The sequence below is a fragment of the Mandrillus leucophaeus genome, unplaced genomic scaffold, assembly GCF_000951045.1.
Source record: "Mandrillus leucophaeus isolate KB7577 unplaced genomic scaffold, Mleu.le_1.0 Scaffold184, whole genome shotgun sequence".
Taxonomy (NCBI): Eukaryota; Metazoa; Chordata; class Mammalia; order Primates; family Cercopithecidae; genus Mandrillus; species Mandrillus leucophaeus.
The window spans coordinates 91,961-119,390 of NW_012101854.1; the positions used below are offsets into that span (position 1 = coordinate 91,961).

General features: G+C 33.5%; 1 protein-coding gene across 1 annotated transcript in view; it reads right to left on the reverse strand.

The window, feature by feature from the left end:
• ADGRL4 (adhesion G protein-coupled receptor L4) overlaps positions 1-27,430 on the reverse strand; it is a 126,584-nt gene that overhangs the window by 16,095 nt on the left and 83,059 nt on the right. Inside the window, exons 8-12 of the mRNA XM_011977771.1 lie at positions 22,138-22,343; positions 16,881-17,054; positions 15,460-15,663; positions 13,098-13,318; positions 12,903-12,969 (exon numbers count right to left, since the gene is read on the reverse strand). Of these exons, the coding sequence (XP_011833161.1) occupies positions 12,903-12,969; positions 13,098-13,318; positions 15,460-15,663; positions 16,881-17,054; positions 22,138-22,343 (872 nt within the window). The remainder of the gene's footprint in view (positions 1-12,902; positions 12,970-13,097; positions 13,319-15,459; positions 15,664-16,880; positions 17,055-22,137; positions 22,344-27,430) is intronic.

The window sequence follows — 27,430 nt, forward strand, 5'->3', positions numbered from 1 at the left end:
ATTATATAACTGATGTAAAGTACTCCAAAGAGTGCCTAATATTTAAGTTCTCAATAAACATCAATTATTATCAGTAATGGTTATAACATGTATACAGAATTATGGTTCTTCCATATTGTCTTCAAAATTTGAAGTGACCAAAAATACATGTAATGTGTATTTATTCAACAACTGGATAATTGGATAATTATCATTTTGTGATATGGTTTCACTGGACCTGTCAATAGCACCTTAAAATACCAGAACTTACATTTGTCAGTCTTTAGTTTTGGATAACATGTTGTTAATATAGAGGAGGGAAATATTTTCCACTTTCAGGACTTTCTTCTAAAGTGATGTCAGCAAAAATAAGTACTGAAATGGATATAATTCAAGAGTATGTTGAGCATTTATCATTTGTGTAAACAATTCCTCATTTCTGTTGAAACTTCTCTGGGGTAGAACTGTAATTTACAGGTCGTAAACCTGGCTACCTTCAAGAAATTTATAGAAAGAAAGAAATAACTATATTGCAAAGGGTAACCCACAGAGTACCTGGAATATAAGAAAAATGTTCATAATTAATCTGTTATGAAATTCTGGGAATTTTATGAGGGCAGATAGCTACCTTTTCTTACATTTCTCTAGTATAGGGCTGGGATTAGCAAACATTTTCTGTAGAGGTCCAGAAAATAACAGTTTGAGGTTTTGAGAGCCATATGGCCTTGATCACAACTACTCAACTCTGCCACACCATTAAAACAGAGAATACATAAACAAATAAATGAGTGTGGCTGTATCCCAATAAAACTATTTACAAAAACAAATCATGCTCTTTGATGACTACTGATCTAGAATCCAAGGTCCACAAGGACAAAGACTGTTTTCTGTTTTATTTGGCGATGTATTCTCAAGGCCTAGAACAGTGTTTGGAGTATACAAGATGCTCAATAATCATTTGTTGAATAAATAAAAAGGTGAAGGATAGACTCTATATTTAAATCCCAGGTATCCTTAATAACCTTTGTAAAGGAGCATTTAGCCATTAATTTGACTAAACATTTTGAAAAATCACATTTTTATTTTGTCTCACATTTTGCAGATTGTGACATAATAGTATATAATTAGAAACAGAATACTACATATGACAATAGAAACTAAGAGATATAGCCAAAATTATCCAAATATAATTATTCTCCAGGAATAACTCTGAGTAGGGAAAAATAATGAAGTTACATCTGTTGATGTGGATAGACACATTGAACAACTTTCAATATTTTGCATCTAACAAAAACTAAAGATTCATGGATTTTATGATATAAATTCATTAATCTAAGACTTGGGCACACTGGTAGGCCACAACTAAATTCTTAGTCAACAAGTTGGCAGGATATTTCTCTATTAGGAAATTAATCCTCATGTTATAGCTAAATAATTGCTCTATTTAATTATGGCTAAAATCCCATCCTAATACATGATCATTTTAAGCATTAAGATAATATTAGCACTTCATATTTTTAACATGTTTCCATTAGGAATATTTTAATAGTGGTATTTTTTTTTCAGTGTTTGAGGGAATAATTTACAAGTCTCAAAAACAGAATCAAAAGGCAGAGAGAACTGGACATTTGTATCCATGAAGAATAAAGTGACCCACATGGGAGTAAGTGAGCTACATGGGCTTATCTTTATCACTGGTTTTTAAGTGTAGATGATTTTAAACCATGGAAAGGAATAAAGGTAAAGGAGAACAATTGCATGTGAAGAGCATTTACAACAATGTACTTGTTTGTTTGATGTAATGTGACAATGAATACTACATAATGAACTCTTTCTTATTAAGATACAAGCAATGAAAAATAGTTTTTGTATATACTTGCAATAGAAAACAAGAACAGAAGTTAGTAAGAATCAAACATTTTAAAGGAAGTTTATAAAACTGTAAGCTTTAAGGTATAAAAACTTTAATATCAATTTATATAAATTGCTTGCTGAGAAGCTAAAACGGAACTTGCGCAACTAAATTCAAAGGTATATCTAAAATTATTGCCAATTTAAATTTTCATTTAAAAGGCAAAAATAGAAGAGATGTAAGTCTGTTCCCCAAATTATTAAGAATTGTCCTTTTCTGACTTTTAAAGAATGCTCTAATAATTTGATTTTGTTTTTTAACAGTATCTCTGTATCTAGAGTTGATACCATTATCCCCATCTACATATTAGAAATTCAGGGCATGGAAAGAACCCATTGTTTGTACTCTTCACTGTCCATATTGCTTTTGAAAACTTCTGACATTGTCTGGCCAGCACTTCATTTCTTTCAGTTCAGTGTAAAGCCTCAGCATTAAAATTCCTACTGAAAGCATGTCATAGGTAGATAGATTGATATATATAGGTAGATGTAGTAATCATTTCTGAAGAAAAAAGTAAATAAAGTAAAAGTGATAGTTTATCATGAATGCTGCACATACTTTTCTGAAATTTTTTTTCAAAATAATCTCATGTCCATGATGATTTATTTCGTTAAATTTCCATTTTAGGGAAGGAAATATCATTTCTGAGTAACCTTTCTTGGCGCATCATTTATTTATTCATTCAACAGTGTTACTTGAGTGAATTCTACATGCTGACCCCTAAAGATAATATACTGGGAGCAAATCCATAAGGTTTTGTTTTCACAGAGCTTACAGTACTCCTTCGAGAAGACAGATATTAATAGGTTATTCACACTAACACATGTGTAATTATAGAATGATAAAAGTTTTCCAAAAGGAAAAATTGGGCTTCTATGAAAGAATTTAACAATGAGATTTATTATGAACTAATGAGTCAAGCAGGACTTTCCTTGGAAAGTGTTGTTTGAGTTGATATCTGAAAGACAAATGAGTGGTAACTAGATGGAGGTATGAACAGAAGGAAGTGATAGGGAATGTTTTAGTGCAGAGGTGCTGAGATGGGAAGGTACACAGAACCTCTCAGGACGCATCAAGAAGCCAGTGTGACTGAATATGGAGAGCTCGTGAAAAAAGAAGCTGAGCAGCAGACAGGGTCTGCTGAATGTGCACTTCTGGGTAAAGTATCCACATGTCCCTGTTTGCCTGGGCTGGTTGTCATTTTGATCAGATACAACCAGGAGGAATGATTTTTGCATCAAAAAGAATCTTAAATGTTTATTCCTTGGGAAGCCCTGAAACTAGACTGCACAATGTTTCCATATGAGAAAAAGAAATCAAGACCAAGCCACGCAGACAGTCCATTCTCTCAAAATTTGTAACTCATATTTTGCAGGGAATATTAAAGGGGACAGAAGGATATGACAAACACTTATGGAGAAGTTTAAATATCTTCAGCTGTGTAGAACAAGAGCTCTGCAATGGCTAAGAAAGACTGATTCAAAGAAAGTCTCCCTCTTGTAGAAGATCAGCTTGGGGAAGGAAATCGTGTTACTTTCAGAGGATGATCAGAAGTCCAAAGATGATCAGAACCTATACTGTGGTCTTGGCCAAGTTTAAGGATTTTATGGATTGTTAGTGAATAGGAGCTTGACAGTTTTGTCTGTTAATTACAAAAGAATGCACATAACTTGCCTTAGTGTAATCAGCCCTTTTCAAACAATTAATTGGTCTACAGTTTTAAAAAGTTCCCCTTCCTGTGTCCAGGTGATCTCATTCACCGGGGCCTATTGTGCAGTTGGGGGAGGGGGGAGGGATAGCATTAAGAGATATACCTAATGTAAATGACGAGTTAATGGGTGCAGCACACCAACATAGCACATGTATACATATGTAACAAACCTGCACGTTGTGCACATGTACCCCAGATCATAAAGTATATATATTTTAAAAAGTTATAAATAACAGAATTCCTCTAGGTATTTTTGAGTAGATAAGTCAAGATTGCAGTATTATAGTGTAAAAATCTAGTAAAACATCATATTTTATGAAATGCTGTCACTATTTCTATTTGCATGTATTACAGAAGCTTCTAATAGGATTAACTGAGATACATTAAAAGTGTTTTGTAAAGATTAAAAGACTATAGGAATGTAAAGTGAATAATAATTCTAATGACTATCTTGCTTTACCAACATCCATAGTTTTTCCCTTTCATCGTATCATTATACAACATCCTTCACTATAAAGCTACATTTAGAAGGAAATACTATAGATGAATCTCATCTTAACCAGTTATTTCCAACTGGGCTTTAGAGACCCAAGAGTTTTTAAAAATATTTTTTGGATTCCTAATTTCTATGAGTTCATTCAACTTTTAAGACATTTTCTAATATCTGTCTTAAGGACATTACCTTTGAAAGTATTTCCAGTAAGAATATATCTCTCATATATAGGAACATATTAAAACTACCAATGTATTATTTATGTTTTTTTTATAATTCCACTTTTTCTTATTTTGAATTCCAGCTATCTATTGTTTCAAGAAGGTCAGAATAATATGAAAAAAGTGGAAAAATGTTACAGGCACTGAAATACTTATTAATACATAATATGGATAAAGATTAGAGTATTAAAGTGCCTTGAACCACAGAGGTCACTGAAAGATGCACCCAACAAATATGATGATGTTAAATTAAAACACGTAATTAAAATGTTAATGCCATTATCCATAACATTTAAAATTGCAATGAGTAGTGTTTCTAATATAACTTTAATGTGGACATCTAAAGTGTGGTGCCAAAACCATGATTTTCATGATTTTTCTCACTGTATGCTATTTATAGAGGACTGCAAAATACAATCATATTCAAGATACTTAACATTCATGTCTAGGCTAGTGGTTCCCAGTGAAGAGAACTGGGAATATCATCCCCCAGAGGACACACGGAGGGGGAATTTTGGTTGTCATATTTAAATGGCGGTGGTGCTACTGGCATCTAGTGAGTAGAGACCAGAGATGTTTCTAAACTTGTAATGGCACAGATAGGACAGCCTCCACAACAAAGATTTGGTCCAAAGTGTCAACTGTGCCATTACTGTGGAATCCTAGTCTATCACAATGCTTTTTGGTTTATATATTCCAATCAAACCATTTAGTTTTATTATCTGCCTCAGTAGATAATAATATCTAGCGCTGGCAAAAGCGTCAGAAAGAGAACACTCTCATATATTGTTGGTGAACCTATCAGCTGAAGTAATTGTTTTGAAGGGTAAATTGTAAATTTTAAAATCTGTATATACTTGCATTTCTTCTTCTAAGAAGTAGTTCCTAATAATTTCATGTATACATTACATGCAATAAAGATGATCTGTGCAGTATTATTTGTAATAAGTAAACTTTGGAAATACATTAAATATTCATCCTTAGGAAAGTTATTAAATAAATTAGCACATAGTCATAACATACATGATAAAAAGAGGGTAGAACTGTATATTCTAACAAGGAAAAATAAATATGATATATTACAGATAATAGATAATTCAAGTTTTTTGAGTTTACAATCAAATACACATACAGCAGAGGTCTAGAAGGATACAGAGTAAATATTAAGAAAAATGTATTTATGGAGAGAGAATGAGTGTACGATGACATATTCATATTTTTACCTTGCACAGTCTTGTAATATTTGCCTTTTTCCTATCTTTGGCAATTTGTGCTATTAAAAAATGTAATAAGAATGTCTCACATAATAACAGATATGTCTAAACGTGGCCCATCTTGTAAGGGTCATATGAAAAATTCATTTTGAGTAGGTTTAGTAAGTATTTCCCGGTGAAAGGGAATTAGATTGTAGACATATAAAGGACAATTAGAGGTTACAACAAAAAATGAGTGGAGTTCTGGTCAGATTTGAAAAGAAGTTGGTAAGAGTAGTGATGATACAGCAACACACAATTATGAGAGTTTTGATTTAAGTTCAAATGAAAGCTCACAGTTTTTAAATAAAATGCCTTATTTGGACATAGTTTAATTAGTATTTGCCTCAATCAAGCAAATGCTATTCTTCAATGCTGAATGTGTCTATGGGAAACTTCAGTTTCTATTTAAAAGTTAAATTATTTTTACAAACTCTTCTTTATAGCTGTGTACTTGAATCTAATCACTTACATAGTTTTAATTTAAAGAATTGAGCATTGAAGATTAAAAATATTGAATAAAGAAATAAATTATGGAAATTATCTTCAGTTTGCAGCTTGCTTTACAAAGGTTTAGAAACCTCTTTTTTGTACAGCTCAAGCTTTCAAAAGCAAGGCTAGGCCTTTTCAAGTACAGTCACAATCTTAACATTTTAAATGTAGTGATTCGTAGATAGAATCAATGAGGTCACTGGTTCATATTTCAGAATTCTAAGAGATTTTTAATATTAATGAGCCAAACACCTGAAGAAGTACTTTAGTAAGATCAATGCAGAACATGTTACTGTTCAAATACCTAAGTAGTTAACACTTATCAGAACAGGTTAAAAGCTTAAATATTTGTTTGAAACAACATACATAATAATACATTAGTGTTGAACTAATTCTTTTCTTATTCATTTACATATTACCTCAAAGGCATTTTACATTATATTCCCAAACCAGGCAAGCCCCAGGGCTCCATTCATAAAAATAAGCAAATACCATTTAAGGCATTAGTCTATAGTTCTTACTCTAGTAGTCCTTACTCTATGGATAAACTGTAAGGATTCCATGTAGGAATGACTGGGATTAAAGATTGCTCTATAGAGATTTCTTTTCTGGAGCACAAGTCTTTCTAGATTTGTTCAGAGAAACGATGAAAGCAATCTTAACCCTCATATAAGGCCATAAAAATTTGCTCCTAATTACCTACTTATATTCGAAGCTTCACTTATAATTTGTCTTTATTCTGGAAAATAAGTATTATTTATTCTATTACATTTCTATTGGTTTTCTTTGCAATATTTCATATTTACTTTGTTTTAGTTAAACTTTTTCTGGTATAGTGTACTAGAGACTTCTAACAAATTCTATACAGCAACAGACACATGTATTATAATCATCTCTTGCTATAATACTGTTACTTATTCACCAATATTTTAAAAATCAGGATCTAAACACACACACACACACACTATAGTTGGCTACACATACATTCCCTTGCATATAATATTTTGCTGTGAAAATCATGGTTTTAAAATTGGTCTTTTTATTTAATTTTAATACAAAAATGTATTAAATTAGGTATAGGAATGCCATAAGATTATTCTCCAGAATGTTGTGTATTTTCCTTTTTTAATTGTTAAAAAATAAGTTAAAATTGTTGCTGTTGTTTTTACCATAGTCGTGTTATGTAGGGCTGGCATCATTCACTTCATGTGTATATTAGGAACCCAAGGCTAGGGGTCGAAAAATAACTTCAGAAAGATCACTTAATCTTGCTTCCTCATTTATTACCATGGATATTTTTAGTGGCTCAATTAAAACACACACATAATTACTGAAGACTTACTAGGCACTTCTATACTGCAGGGTGACCAAAAAGAGGGCCACAAAGTTTTAGAGTTCCAGAGTCCATCACTCACAGAGATTCCAACGTGAATGCAGCTCCTTGAAGACCATATTGCAATTGAACTGTGATTCCTAAGGTTGTGCAGCACAGTGGCACTGATTATTGAACAAGATGATTCTTGAGTAAGATGCAGTAAATAAATCAAGAAACGCATAGCTCTATGATTGAGATGTAAACTAAAAATAAAATTTGAAGCCCTTCATCAACTGAATAGACTCAGTGTGCCAAGGAGACCCCAGAAAAACCTGAAAACTGAGTTCCTGGACATGATGAGTTGGAAGGTCAAAAACACCTTGTTATACCCACTTTCTTTTACAGCTTAGACAAGAGATCCCCAAACCCCAGGCCATGAACCAGTACCACCTGAGCTCCCCATCCTGTCATATCAGCAGCAGCATTAGCTTCTTATAGGAGGGCAAACCCTATTGTGAAATGTGCATGCAAGGGATCTAAGCTACCTGCTCCTTATGAGAATCTAATGCCAATTACCCCTCCCCAACAATCTGTGGAAAAATTGTCTTCCACAAAACTGGTCCCTCGTGCCAAAAAGTTGGGGATTGCTAGTTTAGAAACAACAGCTGACTGCATTAATGTTAAAACAGGAGGTCATAAAACTGCCAGAACAGACTCTGTGGCAATATGATACCAAATTATAAACAGGACCTAAGGCTATGCCAGGCCAGGGTAAGTCAGGCACCCCTCCACTTTTAAAAAATTGGCAACTGGGAACTAATTAAGCTAAAAAACTTCTGCACAGCAAAACAAACTATCAACAGAGTAAACAGAAAACCTATGGAATGGAAGAAAATATTTGCAAATTATACATCTGGCAAAAGTCTAATTTCAGAACCTATGAGGAACTTAAACAAATTTAGAAGAAAAAAACCAAACAACCCCATTAAAATGTGGGCAAGGGACATGAAGAGACACTGCTCAAAAGGAGACATAAACATGGCCAACAAGCATATGAAAAAATGTTCACTGTTACTAATTATAAGAGCAATGCATATCGAAACCACAATGAGATATCATCTCACACCAGTCAGAATGCCTATTATTAAAGGTGAAAAAATTACAGATGCTGGTGAAGTTGGGGAGAAAAAGGAATGGTTATACACTGTTGGTGGGAGTATAAATTAGTTCAACCATTGTGAAAGACATGGTGGTGATTCCTCAAAGACCTAAAAACAGAACTACCATTTGACCCAGTAATCCCATTACTGGGTATATACCCAAAGGAATATAAATTGTTCCATCATAAAGACACATTTCACTGCAGCACTATTCACAATAGCAAAGACACAGTATAAACTAAATGCCCATCAATGGTAGACTGAATAATGAAAATGTGGTACATATACAGCATGGAATACTGTGCAGTCATAAAAAGAATGAGTTCGTGTCCTTTGCAGGGTCGTGGATGGAACTGGAGGCCTTTATCCTTTGCAAACTAATGCAGGAACAGAAAACCAAATACCACATGCTCTCACTTATAAGTGGAAGCCAAATGATGAGATCACATGGACACAAAGATGGGAACAACAGACATTGGAGCCTACTTGAGGGTAGAAGATGGAAGGATGGAGAAGATCAGGTAAAATCACTAATGGGTACTAGGCTTAATACCTGCATGATGAAATAGTCCATACAACAAACCCCCATGACACAAGTTTACTTATATAACAAATCTGCACATGTACCCTTGAACTTGAAAGTTAAATAAAATAAAATAAATTAGAAATTAAAATAAAACCTCTTATTTTTGTTCTGAATACTAGCATCCTAGTGAGGTATAGCAAGGGCCTGACTATAAACATGGAGGAGAAGAAATGGATGAGTTTATTTGTGGAGGTAAAAATTTGTTTAGTAGTTAATGACTATCTGGACTAAAAAGTGATTAATCTATTTTAAAAAGATTATTCTTGAATACTGTGAATAATGATGACACTTCAGCTGATGCCTGGTGTTGCCTGGTTTACAATGCTAACTACTTCTTGTTTTGCCCTTGTTCTCCCTCAAAAGGAATCTGGCATGCTTACAAGGGCTGCTTGCTTTAGTTCACACTTGCAGTCCTCTGACCTTTCGCAATCATATAAAGTAGAACCTGCTTCTTGTCACATCCACAAACAAGGTCCTACATCTCAATGAAGATTATTGAATGACTATAATGTATATACTGATCTCTTCACATCTCACCAGTATCACTTATATGTAATTACATACTTTTCTTTATCATGCGTGTTGTCTTTTTTCCTCTCATTCATACTGTAGTGGGCAGAAGATATTTCTTACATTTTCTTTGTCTTTCTATCATGCCCAGAGCACCCAATTAACATGGTGAAGTTAATCATACGGTTTGGGTCTTCACCTAGCAGAATATTCTAAAGCATAGGATGACAAACTCCTAATCAGGAGGTCATTGTTATCCCCAAAATGGCAAGTGGTGATCAGTTTTGAACACCTGAACTCCATTTAAAAAGGAATCCCTACTTGGTGAAGTAGAGATTTTTTTGGTGACATAAAAGTTACGTTTTTTTTTTTTTTTTTTTAAATTCAGGGATTGTCATAAATTTACATGCCATAGCTTTTAGTAATTTTAGATTTTTTAAAATTTGGTGTTTACTTCTTTTTCCTTTCCAGATACTTGGAGCATATGTGTTTGAGTAGGGGCAGCATGGCTGGATCTGAGATACTGGTCTTCTACTGCTAAGGCTCCACAACTCTGCGCTTGGAGGATAGAAGGATCTGACCACCTGTTGTTATGGGGGAGCTGCATGATACCATTTCGGTTTAGTCTAGTTCTTATTACCATTGCTAGTCTTGGCTTAAGAGACAGTCTTCACTTTGATGGTATGTATAATTTACTTGGTGATCACAGTATTTCATTTCCATTTTGGTCTCTTCTATTTGTCAAAGACGAATATCCATATCTCCATTCAACTCATTCTCTTCATTGTACATATCTTCACATGACCTAGGCAGCCCTGCAACTTCTTTCCATTTCTCCAACTTATCTGTGCATCTAGAATAGCTCAAGTCTTTGTGTTTTGCCCCATCATTTTATTACTAGGGACACTGTATAATAATCTTTTCTGTCCCTGCTGTTGAAGAATAATCCAGTAAGCACATTGCCTGCAGGAAACGCCATACAAAAGCAGGTGCTAGTCTCTAGGTTCACATTTGGCTCAAAATCAGGGGATATATGCCAAATTCTCATAAAAAAAGCTCATCATAATCTGGTATTCTTATATCCCAGGGACACATGAAAATTCTACAGTCATTCTAGCAATGTGAGACCAGGATGATAATTTTACTCTTACTATTTTGATTCCATGCTCTGCAAACTTTTTTGAGTATTCCTCCACATCTTGTCTTCAGGGAGCTGGGAAACACCATCATTTTTTCTTGTTGGTAGATAAAAGAAAAACTTCTAATGGAGAACATTGTCCTTCCCTAAAGGCCAAGCATGTAACTCTGAAACATCACCCACTGAGCTCCCTTCCCCAGTCCTCTCACGGGGCTATAGCTGGTCCTTTTCTTTAATTGTGTGACCCTTGGGAAGAGTCAGGCCTAAACTATCAGTGGTTCGTTTTTATATGTTTGGTGTTCAATATCTCTTTGACTTTATCTTTGGGCTAGATACTATTCATGGGCAACAGAAAAAATGTCATCTAACGTTGTGTTACACAACTTAATAATAATAGCAATATGCAAGCATTAGCACAGAAGAACAAAGATAACTGGAGAAAAATAATTCACTTTGATTCAATAATTATCTAAGAATTTCTTAGTATTTAAAAAAGATATCATAAAAGATGAGAAATATTTAATTTTAGAGTAAAACTGAGGGGCCTAGCTCATTTTTAAAGCAGCCTGACCCTCTGGTTAACCTGGAAATGATTATCATACAGAGACTGTATGGGAGATAAATTGGCTCATTAACTCCAGACTAGAACAATATGACAGTGTTCATTTAGACCTCTAGAAAAGTTTACAGGACTCATTTTTAAATAATTTCATCTAAATTCTCTGTATCTTACTATAAAATAATCCAAATTAGCCTTACATAAGCAACTGTTAAAAACTATTTCAGAGAACACTTCCCCTGTCTTATTTTAGAGAAGTATGCTCCTGTTTTTGTTGTTTCAGGATAATTTCTGTCATGCTACTTTTTATCCAAACAGTAAGAGTCATTGCTCCATGGACCTTTGACTTGTACAAAACAATGGCAAAGATAGATTTTCCTATGGTGAGGAAATCAGTAAAATTAGGATATGCAGAATATGTCATCACATGAAATACATCAGAGCAATCCATAAAAATATGTGAGTGGGACACCATTTTATATTCTTATGTGGGTTGGAAATTTTGGAGCTATAATAAATTAACTCAAATTGTTTTAGCTTAAATCTGGCCCTTGGCTTTTCTTTTATAAAATATTGTTTGATTTATTGTGAGAATTATAAATGAGTTTTTGTGATGAGTAGAAAGTACAGTTTATGAATGCACTTGATTTCACCCACACCATTGCAAAATAACGCTTGATGAAAATTCTCTGCTTTGCATTTCAGGTCTTTCTCCATTTAGCAGTACCCTCATAACCATAAAAAACTCAAAGGAAAGAGGAAGAGAGAAAAAGAAATTCAAAAAGATGACTAGCCTATGGTCAACACATATGGAACAAAGTTGTCCAAAATATTGCCATAACTTCTCTACTGACAATTCATTCCACTCTAGAGTCTTGTCAGACCTCCCAGATTCATTGACAGACTGTTATATTCAGAAAGACTGTTGAAAACTTTCAGCACTTAGAAATGCTCTTCAGACATATAAAAATGTCTTTATTTATAATGGAACATATAATACCTGCCAAATTTGTAGGTTTGAAACCACTTCCAATAAGAATTAAAAGGCCCTCTTCCTTGCTGAAATAGGACTATCTCAATATATGACTTGTCTGTTCATAAGAAATAGTGAGTTCTTGTCTCTGATGTTGCAATTTAGTTTAAAATCACTTTATGATGACAGGGTACATAAAGATGATAAAACTATAAAGATGACAGTCTAATCTTCAAAGATGACCGATCTTCGATAAAAGATTAAATAACGTAAACATCTAAAATGCCAGATTATCAGCTGGTTGGCACACTCTCTGTGTTGAAGTATGCCAAGATATTACTGATAAGTGAAAAATGCTTTTTCCTCTTTGTTATGCAGACATCTATCCTCCATCAAGAGGGGCAAATGAATTGTAATAGCTTTGAATTTACAAGATATACATGTATTTTTCAATTACAATATATGTAAAATGCTGATAAGTGATATACTGTAAAACATTCAAATTCTTTTTTAAAAAAGTAACACCTTATTGCTGGAAGTTTTAAGCACCCTATAATCATCACTTTTTTGAATTGTATTAACAATTTTATATATACATACAAGAATGATTAGGCATGCTGGTCCTATAAAACTCCAAATAAAGTTGTTTTCTGTGCTAAGCCAACATCTGAAAAGTAAATAAAAGATTAATCTATAAACATGTTTGCATGTACTTTAACATAGCAAAATTATCAAAGATATGCAAAGAACATTCAAAATTGTGTTTCAAATGCCCATGAAATCATTTTAACTTACACTTTGGTTGTGCCATAGTATCTGTATCCTAGTGCTGCTGAAAATCCAACTACCACGGCTGGGCTTAGATAGCCAAAGATATAAAAATTCTTGTGCAAAAATCCCTTGTTGTAGATGACTCCCACAACAATGAGATAGAGATGTATGCCTTCAATGCACATCCATGCAAAAGCAGCTAAAAAGAAGTAGTGTAGCAGTCCGGCAATGATTGAACAGAAGAGCTAGAAATCAAAGAAAAAAAAAACATTGGCAGTGTTTGCTTTAAAATTATCATAACACACAATCTCAACTTGTGCTGTAAATCACAACTTTCTTTATACTATAAAGTATGCCACATATTTTAATGAATCATATTAAAATATCATGTCAGTTCTTAAAGATGTACTAGTTCTAGCTGATTTAGGAAAACAACTGTGCTTCATCAACGTGAAATATTAACTAATCTTGTGATAGAACTAAGTTACTGTTTTTGTCCACAGGTTTATAACTTTTATATATTTATGTCATGTGATAAATTGTGGATTATTCACATGTAAACCATGGTATCTTGGTGAATATGTTAAGATTTAAGTTGATTTCTGTTTTGGAGATACCTCTCTTTTCCTTTATTCATGCTCGAAGAATGAAAATGACTTACAATACTCTGCTAAACAAAATAAAATAAATATCTTAGGTGACAAAAAAAATTTACAAAATAGATTAATAATATATTTCATCAAAATATCCATTATAGAATTACTTTAAACTGTTAAGATTATCATGTAAATTTGAGATGGCTTTCACTTAAACATTCTTTTCAGTGGTTATTTCTCATCTAGAACTAAAGTTAGGCCTATAAGAAATAACAGAAAAAGAAGTAGTTATACTTTCCCATACTAGTAAAGCTAAAGGTATATATCATAGGAGAGATAACATAATACATACTTATGTACCTATCCCATTTTAAAAAAAACAAACTATAATTCAAGATTAATGATATGACATACTAAAATATGTTAGAGAGTACTCTATAAGGCTGGGGAACAGAAAGATCATTGGCAATTAAAATTTGGAAATCACTAGCGAGGAAGTGGGATTTAAGATATGACTGGAAAAATGGGGCAAATTTAATAGGTGAAAAGTAGTTGAAAGTAAACACTGTAAGGAGTAGTTTTGGGGTGAAGATAATGGTGGAAGGTAACTGAAAGAGGAACTAGGCATTGTAGGATAGTGGGAGATACATAAAATTGGAAAGTGTTACGAATACCACTGTAAAACATAAAAATAGATAAGGAGTTTACAGTCTGGTGTATACTATTTAAAATAAACACTTCTTGCCATCTACTTCAGAAGAAAACTTTGCTAACTGATTGTTCGTTTCAGTCTTTGAAAGATTTCTAAGAATGGAAATATGGAGGCAATTTCACTTTTTGTGGTCATGAGAATACACTTCTCCAATATCCAACTGCAAGGGGTGCAACTGACCTAAGGCTTCAGCTGCAGCTGTAGGAAATCCATTGCTCTTCCCACTTCTCATAGGCTGCTGCCAGCCCATGACTGAGCACAGTAGGGTTACTGCTGTGAGAAACAAAGGATTCCTCTTACAAAGGATTCCTGCTCCTGAGGGACAAAAGATTTCCCTGACAGGTAACTTTGGCTCAAGGACTTCCAAGAGGATTCTTTAACACCTGTGCTGACTTTTCCTTAGAACTGCATTACTGTGTGGAACACTTTTGCCCACTCTTCTTGTCTTCCCTCAGGATCATACCTGAATCTTGGCCTGATAGCTTTCTAAGCCTCTCTCTTCCCATTTGCTCTCGCCAACAATTCCCTTAATAAATCTATTGCATGTTTAACCTCATCTTAACACCTGCTTCTAGGAGGACCCAGACCAATACAATATGAAACCATTTGGGAAGGTTCGAATGGTTCAAAATCAATAATGTTGGGAAATGAGAAGTTAGAAAAGAAACTAGGTAAAACCAATTTATCACATTTCAACCTATAAACTGTGACTGCATTTATGGTCAGTCCCCATTCTAAGATAAACTTTATTTCTAATTCTCTCTGTCCTTGGTCTTTGTTTAGCGTCCATTTAAAAACAAAACAGAACAACAAAAAAAGTATTTATTCAGTTTGTTGCAAAGTTTTAATTTGTCCCAATAATTCATCATAATGAGGACCATTTTTGCTGAATGGACTCAATAAGTAGTTTGCTTAGCTGTGTTAGCATTATCAAACTTAGAAAGGATAGCTGAAGCACAAATTATAAAGTATGTCTGCCCCATTAAACCCTAAATTACAATTAATGTTTCTATGACATACACATTTAAGAAAGTACACGTATCATAGGACAAAAATAGAGATTAGGATGCCTACATACCTTATTAGTATTTGTATTGATCCCAACAAGAAAAACAAGTTCAGCAAGAAATAGGCTACAACAAAGATTTTTGTGAATAGTTGTCCTGGTGCTTTGAATTTCACTGAAGAACCAGAAGGTAAAAATGCATATGGCAAGACAAATCAGTGAAATAATTATTCCTAGTTGAGTGATCCTTGTAAGAATATTATAATCTTTAATACCCTAAGGGAAAATAATAATAAAGCTGTTAAAAGAATAACTCAGTAACTTGTCAAAGGAACTACAACATATAATGAACTTCCTTTTTTGGTGAAACATTAATCAAAATGTTCATAAAATGTAAAACTATAAATGTGCATTTAGATGAGAAAAATTTTGTACTTTTGAAAATCCTCAATATCCACATAAATCTGATGTAAATCATGTAGCACTTTAACAGTTCTGTAATTGGTGATTTTTTTCTAGGCATAGTATTAGTATTAGTACATGGTTTAGCAATGTTATCGTCATTAATTTCATTACACTAGAAAGGCAATCCATTATTGTAATGTGAAAATGGTTAATTAAAACAGATTTATCAGTGGTAAGACTAAGTCTTATGTCTATGCAGTGATTCATCTAAAACACGTGAAACAAAGGTGTTAGCAATGCTGAATATAAGGATTATCAAGCAATATTGTTCAGAAACTTTAAAATGTATAATGTTGGTTTTATCCTAACTAGACGAATACTTATGTTTATATAAAGAATAGATGTTTATTTGCTTAACTTCAGGAAAATCGTCGTTAGGACTGACATTATGTTTATGTAGATTTATTTGATTACTTTATATATTTAATGATAGATTATAAATAAATATAATTGAGATGCTAGCACAGAGCTATAAAATAAGAAATTATGTGATAAATATACAAAGTAAGTAAGATATTTCAAAAACAAAATACATATCATGAAACCATTCACTTTAGAGAGATTCTTCATGTTTAAAAATCATGTGGGGTTCTACATTGCTAAAAATATGATGTTAGTTATAAGTGTGCTAATACTTATTGGCCAACTGTCAAATATTTTCAGGAGCTTTGTCACGTATGAAAATAAATTGTCATCACAAAAAAGTGCCTCTAAATTCCATGATACATTAAAATGGGCAAATGGCTCTTGAAAGCAGCATTACAAACTAATTTTATATGTAATCTACCAGATATTACAGACTAGATAAGTCTCAGACTAGAAATAATCTTAAATGCATACTAAATATGTTCTAGAAGGTAGGTAGGAAAACAGACAGAAAGAAAGATCCCGTTGGGGTTTTGTCTCTTATACTAAATGTGCTATCTAAACCCAAGAAAAATATATAAAAAAATAAATATTCTCTTGAATAACATGGATAAAAACAGAAAAAGGAACATTTGTAAATATGAAGGGGAAAGTTCTCTTACAATGGAAGGCCCAGAGGACATCAAAATTGCAAAATGTGTCATGTGATTACAGCGGCATGAGGTGTGGGTCTCATTTGAGTATGTCAGCTCACAGCCCTCTGAAGACCAGGTGCCATTCATGGTATCAGGTGAGTAATTCCAAAATGCACATAGACTCTTATACCTATCTGTGATCTGAAAAAAAGATATTTTACTGATGAAAAAAAGATAAAAAGTTATATACATAGTATTGCTTTTGCCATACTTAAAATACCATTAATGTGATTGAAACAATGCCTTAACAGTGAAACACAAAACAAATTATAAAAAATAAAGGCGGCTATGTGGAAGAATGGAAATTTATATTGCAACAATGCTATATTTCATCAATTTTGTCTCACAAACGTGATAATTTTTATTAAATTATTCATATGTCATTTACCACAGTGCATAATTTTCATTTGCATGTTCATTCAGTACATGTTTGTTGAGTATTGACTAGATATTTGTCACTAATCCAGGTACTAAAAATACAACAGTGAACAAAAGGGAAAAAACTGTTTGCATTGTTGACATTACATTCTAGTTAGAGATGAAAAATTACTCAATGAGAAAAGTAACCCTGGATAAGAAGAAAGAAAGTGATATGGAGGGTTGTCCAAGGGGATGTCTCCTAGATTATGTCTAAGCAGGTATTTCAATGAAGTGAAGGGGGGGCGTCCAACAGACTTGGGAACAGAGGGTTCCAAACAGTTGGAAATGCAAATGGACAAGCTCTGAAGTGAGACTGACCAGAGGCATTCCAGAAACTTGTAGAAGCCAGTTAAGTTAGAGCACAGTATGTGAGGTAAAGAATAGTGAAGACAAGATCAGATACAGACATGAGACAGATGACACACAGACAGTGTGATAGTTATTCAATAAATGGTGGAGTTCTTAGCATACTTTTATATTAACTAATCATAACACCACACTTAATGTATGGTTTAATAATAATTTATCAATAAAATGTTGAACTTGTAGAAATAAAAGCTATTTCCAGTTATATAACAATTTACACTTAACTAGGTGCTTGCTTTCTTACTTTGTTTAGTTCAACCCTCATAAACGCTCTCTGAGATAAATGCTATATTATGTTAAGAGGCCAAAACATGTTATTTTAAGGTGTATTTAAGACTAAACATTGATAAATGGAGTACTATAGAATCAAATTCCAATTTTCAGGCAACTATTTATTAAAGAAAATGTACCTTGAGTGTCAAATGTATGATATATACTGTTCAAAGAGTGAGGATTATCAATCAAAAAGATAAAGTATCAGCTCTTCAAGGATGATAGAAACTCAGATGATTTAAATACAATAAGATAATTGTTTTAATGGAATAGATGCTAAATATAACCCTTAGGTCAATAGTTGGAGCACTGACAAAAACAGTGTGAGTTTGTCTGGAAAGATAATTGAGTTAAAATTGGAGAGATTGCTAGAAGTTTGTCAAGAAGGTCAAACTATATGAAGAAAACTGAAATTCTTTTAGTGCCTCAAAAAGAGCCTGGGAAGTGCCTAATTCTAGAGAAAGCAGAGGGACTGTGGAATTGAGGAGCCAGACTAAGCTGTGATTATGCGTACCATTCAAAAACAGACTTAAGTGAGGGTCTGTTTACACACTGATCTTCCACCATGTCCCATCACATTTTCTTAATTTTCCTAATCCTTCCAACCAGACTTCTGTCTAGAGTAGATAGGAAAGGAAGAACGTTTCTTCCTGAGAAACTGATTGGCCAAAAATAAACTGCTTTTGGATACTGACATTCAGGATCTTCCAATACCGTGGCCAGGAGCCTGCCTGATGAAAACTCTAGTGAAGCACACCACTGCCACAAGGCCAGGAGAGCACACCGTGTCTCATTATTAAATGGGAATGGGTGGTCACGAACCCCCAGACATCTGAGGACAAGCTCCAACAAGAAAGACAGGGAACCACGGTGAACGATCCAAACAAAGAAAGTCAAGAGCAAGATGATGCAGGGAGCAGAAAAGAGTTTTTTAAAAAAATATATAAATAATATCTCAGAGAGATGAGATACTATACCCATTAAATAAAATCAGGATTGAAAAAATAAAGTTTCTCAGTGAAAATAAAGTATAAAGTAAAAATTTAAAAAGTTACGAGAAAAATTAAAAATAGGAATGAAAAAGTTTAAAAACTCCAAATATTAGAAGCTCAGCTGGGAAGTCTAATACATACTAAGAGGAACAGAAAAAGAGAGCAGAGATACTGGACAGGGATAGATTACCAGATAAATCATTGTAGAAAATTCCCTAAAGCTGAAGACCATACATTTTCAGACTGAACAGACTCACAAGATGTTTACTGCAATTAATGAAGGAAGATTCACACCAAAGTACATCTGAAAGATTTTGGAATACCAAGAATAAAGATTCCAAAACTTTAAGAGAGAGATAAAGAGAAAGAGACTGATTGCATTCAAAAGACAATACATTTTAATTAAAATAATTAATTGCATTCAACTTCTCCATGTTACCCTTGAAAGCTGGAAGACATATGAACAAGGTGTAGAAAGATCTGAGAAAAAAACATAACTCTGTACATGGTATTTATCTAACAAGTATAGGGGTAAGGTAGAAAAATATATTTTTTTGTGTGTATATATTTGTATATTTATGTAAAACCTAATAATGCAAGAGCTTAAAAAATTGACCTTCTCTGTTTCCTCTCTCAAGCAGCCACTGGAGAATATGTCACGAAAATACATATATAAACTAAGAAAGAAGACATTGCTGGAGGAAACATGGCATCTGACACAGGAGAGGAGTGAGGTGAATAGTGAATGATATGTGAAAATGATGGGGGGAAGGGAAGGCATGCCCAGGCTGATAAATGACCCAGGGGTAGATCATCCAGACAGCATCAAGGCTACAGAGCCTTGGGAAGGATGTCTCCAAGACAACAAACTGGCTGATAGATAAGCTTACTTGTTCGAATGTTTTGAAAAGAGATTTATAATTCTGTCAAATATTTTGGAGACAAATTAACAATGGATAAATAGAAATATAAGCAAATGAAAATAAATGAATTAACACCAGGAAAATGACTGAACTCCATGATTCAGTTGTGAATAACACACCAATTTATAGTATTATAAACATTGAAAACCGATTTAACCAAAAATTGGAGGTAAGCATGAGTGGATGGATGGTTGAGGGAGTGTGTATATCACAGCAGAACATATGTGTAAGAAAACTAAATCTGAATCTTCCATAGATTGAAGTCAGCAGATTACATCTACTTTTTAGAAGCTTAAGATAAGAGGAGTTATTATATTTTGGTTTTTTGGTTGAAGATGATCCAGTACCAAAGGGGTATGGTTTTATTTTTTTATGAGGCGGAGGCTTGAGTCTTTTTATTAATTGAGACACTGACACCAATGTGGAGAGACCCAGGAAAGATGAGATGGTGGATGGAGCATAATTTCTTGGGAAGTAGACTGGGATGGATGTAGTGGGCCAAACTGGTCAGGAGTATCATAGTTTTTGAGAGCATGGACTCTGGAGGAAGGCTGCAGGGGCTTGAAACCTTTTTCTATCAGTTAATTGTTGAGTGACCATGAGCAAATTATTTAATCTCACAGGCTCAGTTTCCTCATCTATAAAATAGTAATAATAGTATGTACTTCATATGGCTTTTGTAAGCATTAAATGAGTTTTTTGTTTGTTTGTTTGTTTGTTTTTAGTAAAAAACTTAGAATACTGACTGGTTTCTAATCTAAGCACTATGTAATTATTGATTGCTATGATAATTGTTAATATTACTATAATTAGTGTTACTATTCTTCTGAGGTACTGTAGAAGTATGTATCAATCAGTCAAATCACAGATAAATTATCAGGGAACCAGGACACTGAACATATTACTTAAGAGATAGTTTTTATTTTCTCAGGTGAAAAAATGGGACCAAAATTTCATTCTCAGAGAGAGGGAACTAGAGACTAAGTAGGTCTATTGTCAGAGAAGAGTGGTGAAATTTCATAACAGTCATTACTTTGAATGGAAAATACATTTGAGCAGAAAGCCAGATAAGAGCAATTAAGTTTTCCCAGGAATTACTGTGAAGAGTTTTTGTTTAAATATGCGTTTTGTTTTGTGTCTTTGTCAAACAGGGGTTGGTGAAGTGGGTTGTTCTTGGCAACTCTTTAGCTGTCAAAACATTCTACTGATAAAAAACAGAAAAACCATCAGACCATGTAAAAGAACAGTGTTTGGTTTCTAGTATTAAAAGTGTATTTTGCATTTAGCATCTTAAAAAGAAGTCTAAGTTTGGTTTCCAGTCTTAAACAATTTCACATTTTTTTCTTCCCTCAACATGCTGCTTACCATTATTTAAGTTTGAGCTATTATTTACTTGCATTTTTTATACATTTAGTTTCTCTCTACCTTTGATGTTTTTACTTAACAGTGGCATGTTTGTATTGTGTGTAAGCAAATATATTATTTTTTTTTAGAAAGCCCCTTTACTCCCATAATAATGCAAATATAATTGCTCAACTTCAAGGTACTTCAAATGGAACTTCGAAAGTACTTGAATCATGTACTAGAACTGAAATTCTGTTGAAAGTTTAAGATAACATCAATTGTGAAATTGTTACAAATAACCTGTGATTCTGAGTTGCCCCCATTTATTTTTAACTAAAATAGCTAAATAGTTGGTTAGTTCTAATCATGCTTTTTTATTGTATAACTTTAATTATATGAGTCTGAAAAGTGAAATAGAATAAAAAATAAGAGTCAAATGGCCTCCACTAATTTCTTTATGAAATATTGTAAATTTTGCTAAGATTTTCTTTTAATCAACACCAGAATCCCTTCGAATATTATTTTAAATGACAAGTATTAATGAAACACCTCACTTATTACACAAGTGACATTCATTTATTTCTCTGATTGTGATACTTTTTAATAACTTATTCTTTTAAATTATGGATATTTCCAAAATAAACAGTGTACTTAAAAAAAATAAAAATATTGCTTATTTCCAGATAATCAAATTAATAAATTGTTTGGTATTAATTAGAATGTTTAAAGAGCCCTGAAAGTACAAAAATATTTTGTAGAAAAATTAGTTAAAACCACTTCACTCTTTTAATTTCAAATCTGTATTTTTAAACTCAAGGACTTAGATAATTTATGTGACACAAAAAAGAGTCCACTTCTCTGACTATATCACAGTCATAGCCAATAACTACCAGAAAAACAGCTTACCTTTCGGTGACTTAATGTAAATGTTATTTTTTCAAGTTCATACAACGTGGGTGGGTTTGAGCTCATTGAGACTGAAATTACTGAAGATATGACTCTTTCCTCCTCTTCAGAATTATCATAATTTTGAGGTTTCAATAAGAAGTTGTCAGATGATGAAAGCAAAGGACCAATACTCTTATAATACAAAAATGCAACTGCAACATTGCCTATCAATAAAATAAGTCTATTTAGTGAAACTCTTATAAAACAAAGTGTATATACACTCTTAAGATAAACATAAAAATTGAATAGAGAAACGTTTCACATTAGGAAGTTATACAAATACCCAGATACTGAAATATGGACCACAATAAGCCCATGCCTGCATTGTTAAACCACAGTAAGACATATTCTCTGACCTCTAAGATTTTGAAGATAAATATCCCCTTTACACAAACTATCGTTAGAAGAAAAATAGTCCTAGATAAATTTACGCCAAAATCCTGACCAAGAACCAGAGTGTGAAGTGTATTCACTTGAATAATTAAATTTTGAGTTATTATGTCCTCTTATAAATATATGAATTTAAGAGGTATTAGGAGGAAATTATCACAGGCTGATAGAATCAAGACAATTTAGAGTTGAAGGAGTTGTAACATGCCAGTGAATTCAAACTTATGCCTAATAAAATGGTTTCTATTTAATATTGATAACATGTAATTATGCAATGTCAGGGTAGAAAATTTATTTCCTTGAGAGGCGGCCATTATCCATGTCCCTAAAACTCACCAAATGCAGTGCAGCAGCATATAACCAAATAGCACAAAATTATAAATACAAATATTAATATCATCAAATACAAAGGACTGTAATAACAAAACTGGAAACCTCCACATCACATGAATAAATAGAATTATTTGGATATGACTGTGTGAGCTGGAAGTTGCCAAAGTGTATTGCTATTTATGTTTTCTCTCTTAATCTTAAAAGGTACCTCAAGAGACATTGTTAAGAGCCTTGCTAAACCCAGATACATTACATAAAGGATTTTCCTCAAGTGCCATCTTACAAAACTTATATTAAAGAAAATATGACATCGTTGGGCTAGTGAAATTATGACTCCAAAAGATGACAACTGTCCCAGTCTTTCCTATAAATAGACAAGGGCCTGAGGCACGACTTGGATACCTGTTAGGTCTACATGACCAGGTCCAGTTGATGAACCACGTCGTGGGACAGTGGCATCTCAGGAGTTGTAGTAGAAGATGATTCAAAATCAAATGACAAATCAAAAGTATAAGATGGATTTTAAAAATCTACTAGTTACTGCTTTCCTTTGTGAAGAAAAATATTTATTTAACATCATTTTTTGACTTTTGGTATGGGGTGCCACAGAGAATCCTCCAAAACATCTTCTCACCTCCTTTACAAATATATTGTCTCAGTATTTATTTTTCCATTCCCAGGGTTTTGAACTTCTTCAATTCCTATGATTTCTCACGAATTCGAGGCTTGCTCTAGCTTTGAATTTTCTTATCAAACCTGTACCTTTTATTAAAAAATTAGGGGTTTATTCACTAACAAAGAGTATAAAAACTTCGACTAATTTGAACAGAGTAGATCATTTCCTAATAAATCATCATCCATCCTTCCTAGTTTTTCTTCTTCACAATGCTTACTGTAGTCTTTTTGCCCTAAGATCTTTCCTATATTTGTTAACATTACCATATGTTTACCAGGAACCAGACATAGCCTTCAATTCAATGGACAGAACACATATCTGAGCATTTACACAGTGCAAATAACTATCCTAAGTTCTGGAGATTTTGCTTTAGAAGTAATACCGATATATGTTTGTTTAAAGATTCCCATTCAGTAGGTCTTCTTCCTTATTCCTATTTTGTTTTGTTGCTTCTAATTCTTTTGAATGAAATTAATAGTTTTTTATTATTGTGGTCCAAGCATAAGTTGCTTTCCAAACTATTAGAAAACTACTGAGGTGACAAGAGTTGTGATTTTTCCTTATGTTAAATTCTCAAATCAATCTTACCCACATACACTATGCAACGAACTCCTTAGAGAATCATTGCTCTCAAACTGCTTTATTACCACTTTAACTTGAGAATAACTAAAACCACTTCTCAATAGAGCTTCATATGCTGCTCTATTTTTTCACATAAATGTTGATTTCATAAGTAATTTGAAAATAAATATGTGAAATCTCTTAAGAAAAGTCTGTTATCTTTTTATCATAAAACGATAGATTAGAGGATTGAATCTTGTTCTGTTCATTCTCAACCCTTCCCCCTTACGCTTCTAAAATTCAGTCTATAAAAAAATATATATTTAAAAATCCAGGGCCCAGGTACCATGGCTCAGGTCTGTAATCCCGAGAGGCTAAAGTGGGAGAATCACTTGAGGCAGGAGTTCGAGACCGGCCTGGGAAATATGGCAAAACCATGTCTCTACCAAAAACAGAATAATTAGCCGGGCATGGTGGCATGTTTCTTTGGTCCCAGCTACTTGGGAGATTCAGGTGGAAGGATCACTGGAGCCCTGGGAGGTCGAGACTGCAGCGAGCCATGATCATGTCACTATACTTTAGCCTGAGCAACAGGGTAAGGCCCTGTCTCAAAAAAGAAAAATAAAATTCACTTGTGCTGCATAGACCTCCTTTATTTTCCTACCAATAGTACTGTTTATGTTTTAAAGAATGCATGTGTTTTATTAACTAATTTTTTCAATAAATTAATAAATACACGCAGATATCTTTGAGAGGGTTTGATCAATGTGTTAGATTTGTCCTTATTTTTAAGATATAACCTTGAGCAAAACACATTTTCTTACTCTCCTTTATTGAGTGCTAATATTACTGTCCCTTTCAAATGTCACTTTGTCCGTGGGATCATTAAATATAACAAAGCTACCATACAATCAGACAAAATTTCTTCAGGATATTAATTCCATAACAATTTCATCATCTATCACCATAATCAGTATTTTCAATGTCTTTTTATCCAAATTCCAAACAGTACCAAGTTGTCTTTGAAATTTCAACAGTTAATACATTCTTTGGATTTGTTCCTAAATACAAAATGTGTGCTTGGGTAATTAGAATACGGTATAATAGAGTAAAAGCCAAGGGTTCAATGGCAGTATGACTTAGTTATTTTTACTTCATTTATGGCTATTTCCCACTTTTGTGCAGAACATGACAAGAAAGAATAGAGGGTACGAAAATACTTCTTTTTATGAAACAGTGTCTCTCCATGAGACAATATGTGTGTTACAGTATATATTTTCCATTGTATTTTGCTATTTTGTTGTTGTTGTTCTCATATAGGTAAAAATAGATTACCTAGAGAAAATAGGAAATATTATTATTTTCTTTGCAAAAATTTTATAATTCCTATTTCTCTAGGTAATATATTTTTAACTATATGAGAATAACAACAAAATTCTACTATCAGCAGAGTTTTTTTTTTCTAAATGCATTACACTAAAATAACAGATAAATGATTAAATTGAAATAGTAGCTACTTACTTGCTAGTTAGGTACCAAGGAAAAGCTGATTTCTTTTTTCTTTTTTTTTTTTTTTTTGAGATAGAGTCTTGCTGTGTCACCCAAGCTGGAGGGCAATGACACGATCTCAGCTCACTACAACCTCCACCTCCGGGTTCAAGCAATTCTCTGCCTCAGCCTCCTGAGTAGCTGGGATTACAGGCACCTGCCACCACACCTGGCTAACTTTCATATTTTTAGTAGGGATGGGCTTTCATCATCCTGGCCAGGCTGGTCTTGAACTCCTGACCTCATGATTCACCTGCTTTGGCCTCACAAAGTGTTGGGATTACAGGTGTGAGCCACCGCGCCCGGCCTGGAAAAGTTGCTCAAAACCGTACACTTACATGGAAGCTGAACAACCTGCTCTTGAATGAATCCTGGGTAAATAAGGAAATTAACGCAGAAATCAGGAAGTTCTTTGAAACCAATGAGAACAAAGAGACAATGTACCAGAATCTGTGGGACACAGATAAAGCAGTATTAAGAGGAAAATTTATAGCACTAAACGCCCACAACAGAAAGCTAGAAAAATCTCAAATCAACACCCTAGCATCACAATTAAAAGAGCTAGAGAAGCAAGAGCAAATTAATACAAAAGCTAGCAGAAGACAAGAAATAACTAAGATCAGAGCAGAATTGAAGGAGACAGAGACATGAAAAACCCTCCAAAAATAATCAATGAATCCAGAAGCTGGTTAAAAAAAAATTAACAAAATATACCACAACCTAGGCTAATAAAGCAGAAAAGAGACAAGAATCAAATAGGCTCAATAAAAAATGATGAAGGGGATATCACCACTGACCCCACAGAAATGCAAACTACCATCAGAGAATGCTATAAACAGCTTTATGCAAAAAAACTAGAATATCTTGAAAAAATGGTTAAATTTCTGGGTACATACAACTTCCCAAGACTAAACCAAGAAAGAGTCAAATCCCTGAATAGACCAATAACAAGTTCTGAAATCGAAGCAGTAATTAGTAGCCTCCCAAACAAAAAAAGCCCAGAACCAGATGGATTCACAGTCTCTGGAATTCTACCACAGGTACAAAGAAGAGCTGGTATTATTCCTTCTGAAACTATTTCAAACAACTGAGGAGGAGGGTCTCCTCCCTAACTCATTTTATGAAGCCGGCCATCATCCTGATTCCAAACCCTGGCAGAGACACAACAAAAAAGAAAACTTCAGGCCAATATCCCTGATGAACATCGATGCGAACATCCTTAATAAAATACTGGCAAATTGAATCCAGCAGCACATCAAAAAACTTATCCACCACAATGAAGTCGGCTTCATCCCTGGGATGCAAGGTTGCTTCAACAAACACAAATCAATAAATGTAATCCATCACATAAACAGAACCCAAGACAAAAAAACCACATGATCATCTCCATAGATGCAGAAAAGGCCTTCAATAAAATTCAGCATTCCTTCATGTTAAAAATTATCAATGAACCCAATGTTGATGAAACATATCTTAAAATCATAAGAGTTATTTATGACAAACCCACAGCCAATATCATATTGAATAGGCAAAAGCTGGAAGCATTCCCTTTGAAAACTGGTACAAGATAAGGATGCCCTCTCTCACCACTCCTATTCAACATAGTATTGGAAGTTCTGGCCAGGACAATCAGGCAAGAGAAAGAAATAGAAGGTATTCAAATAGGAAGAGAGAAAGTCAAATTGTCTCTGTTTACAGAGGACATGATTGTTTATTTAGAAAACCCCATCATCTCAGCCTCAA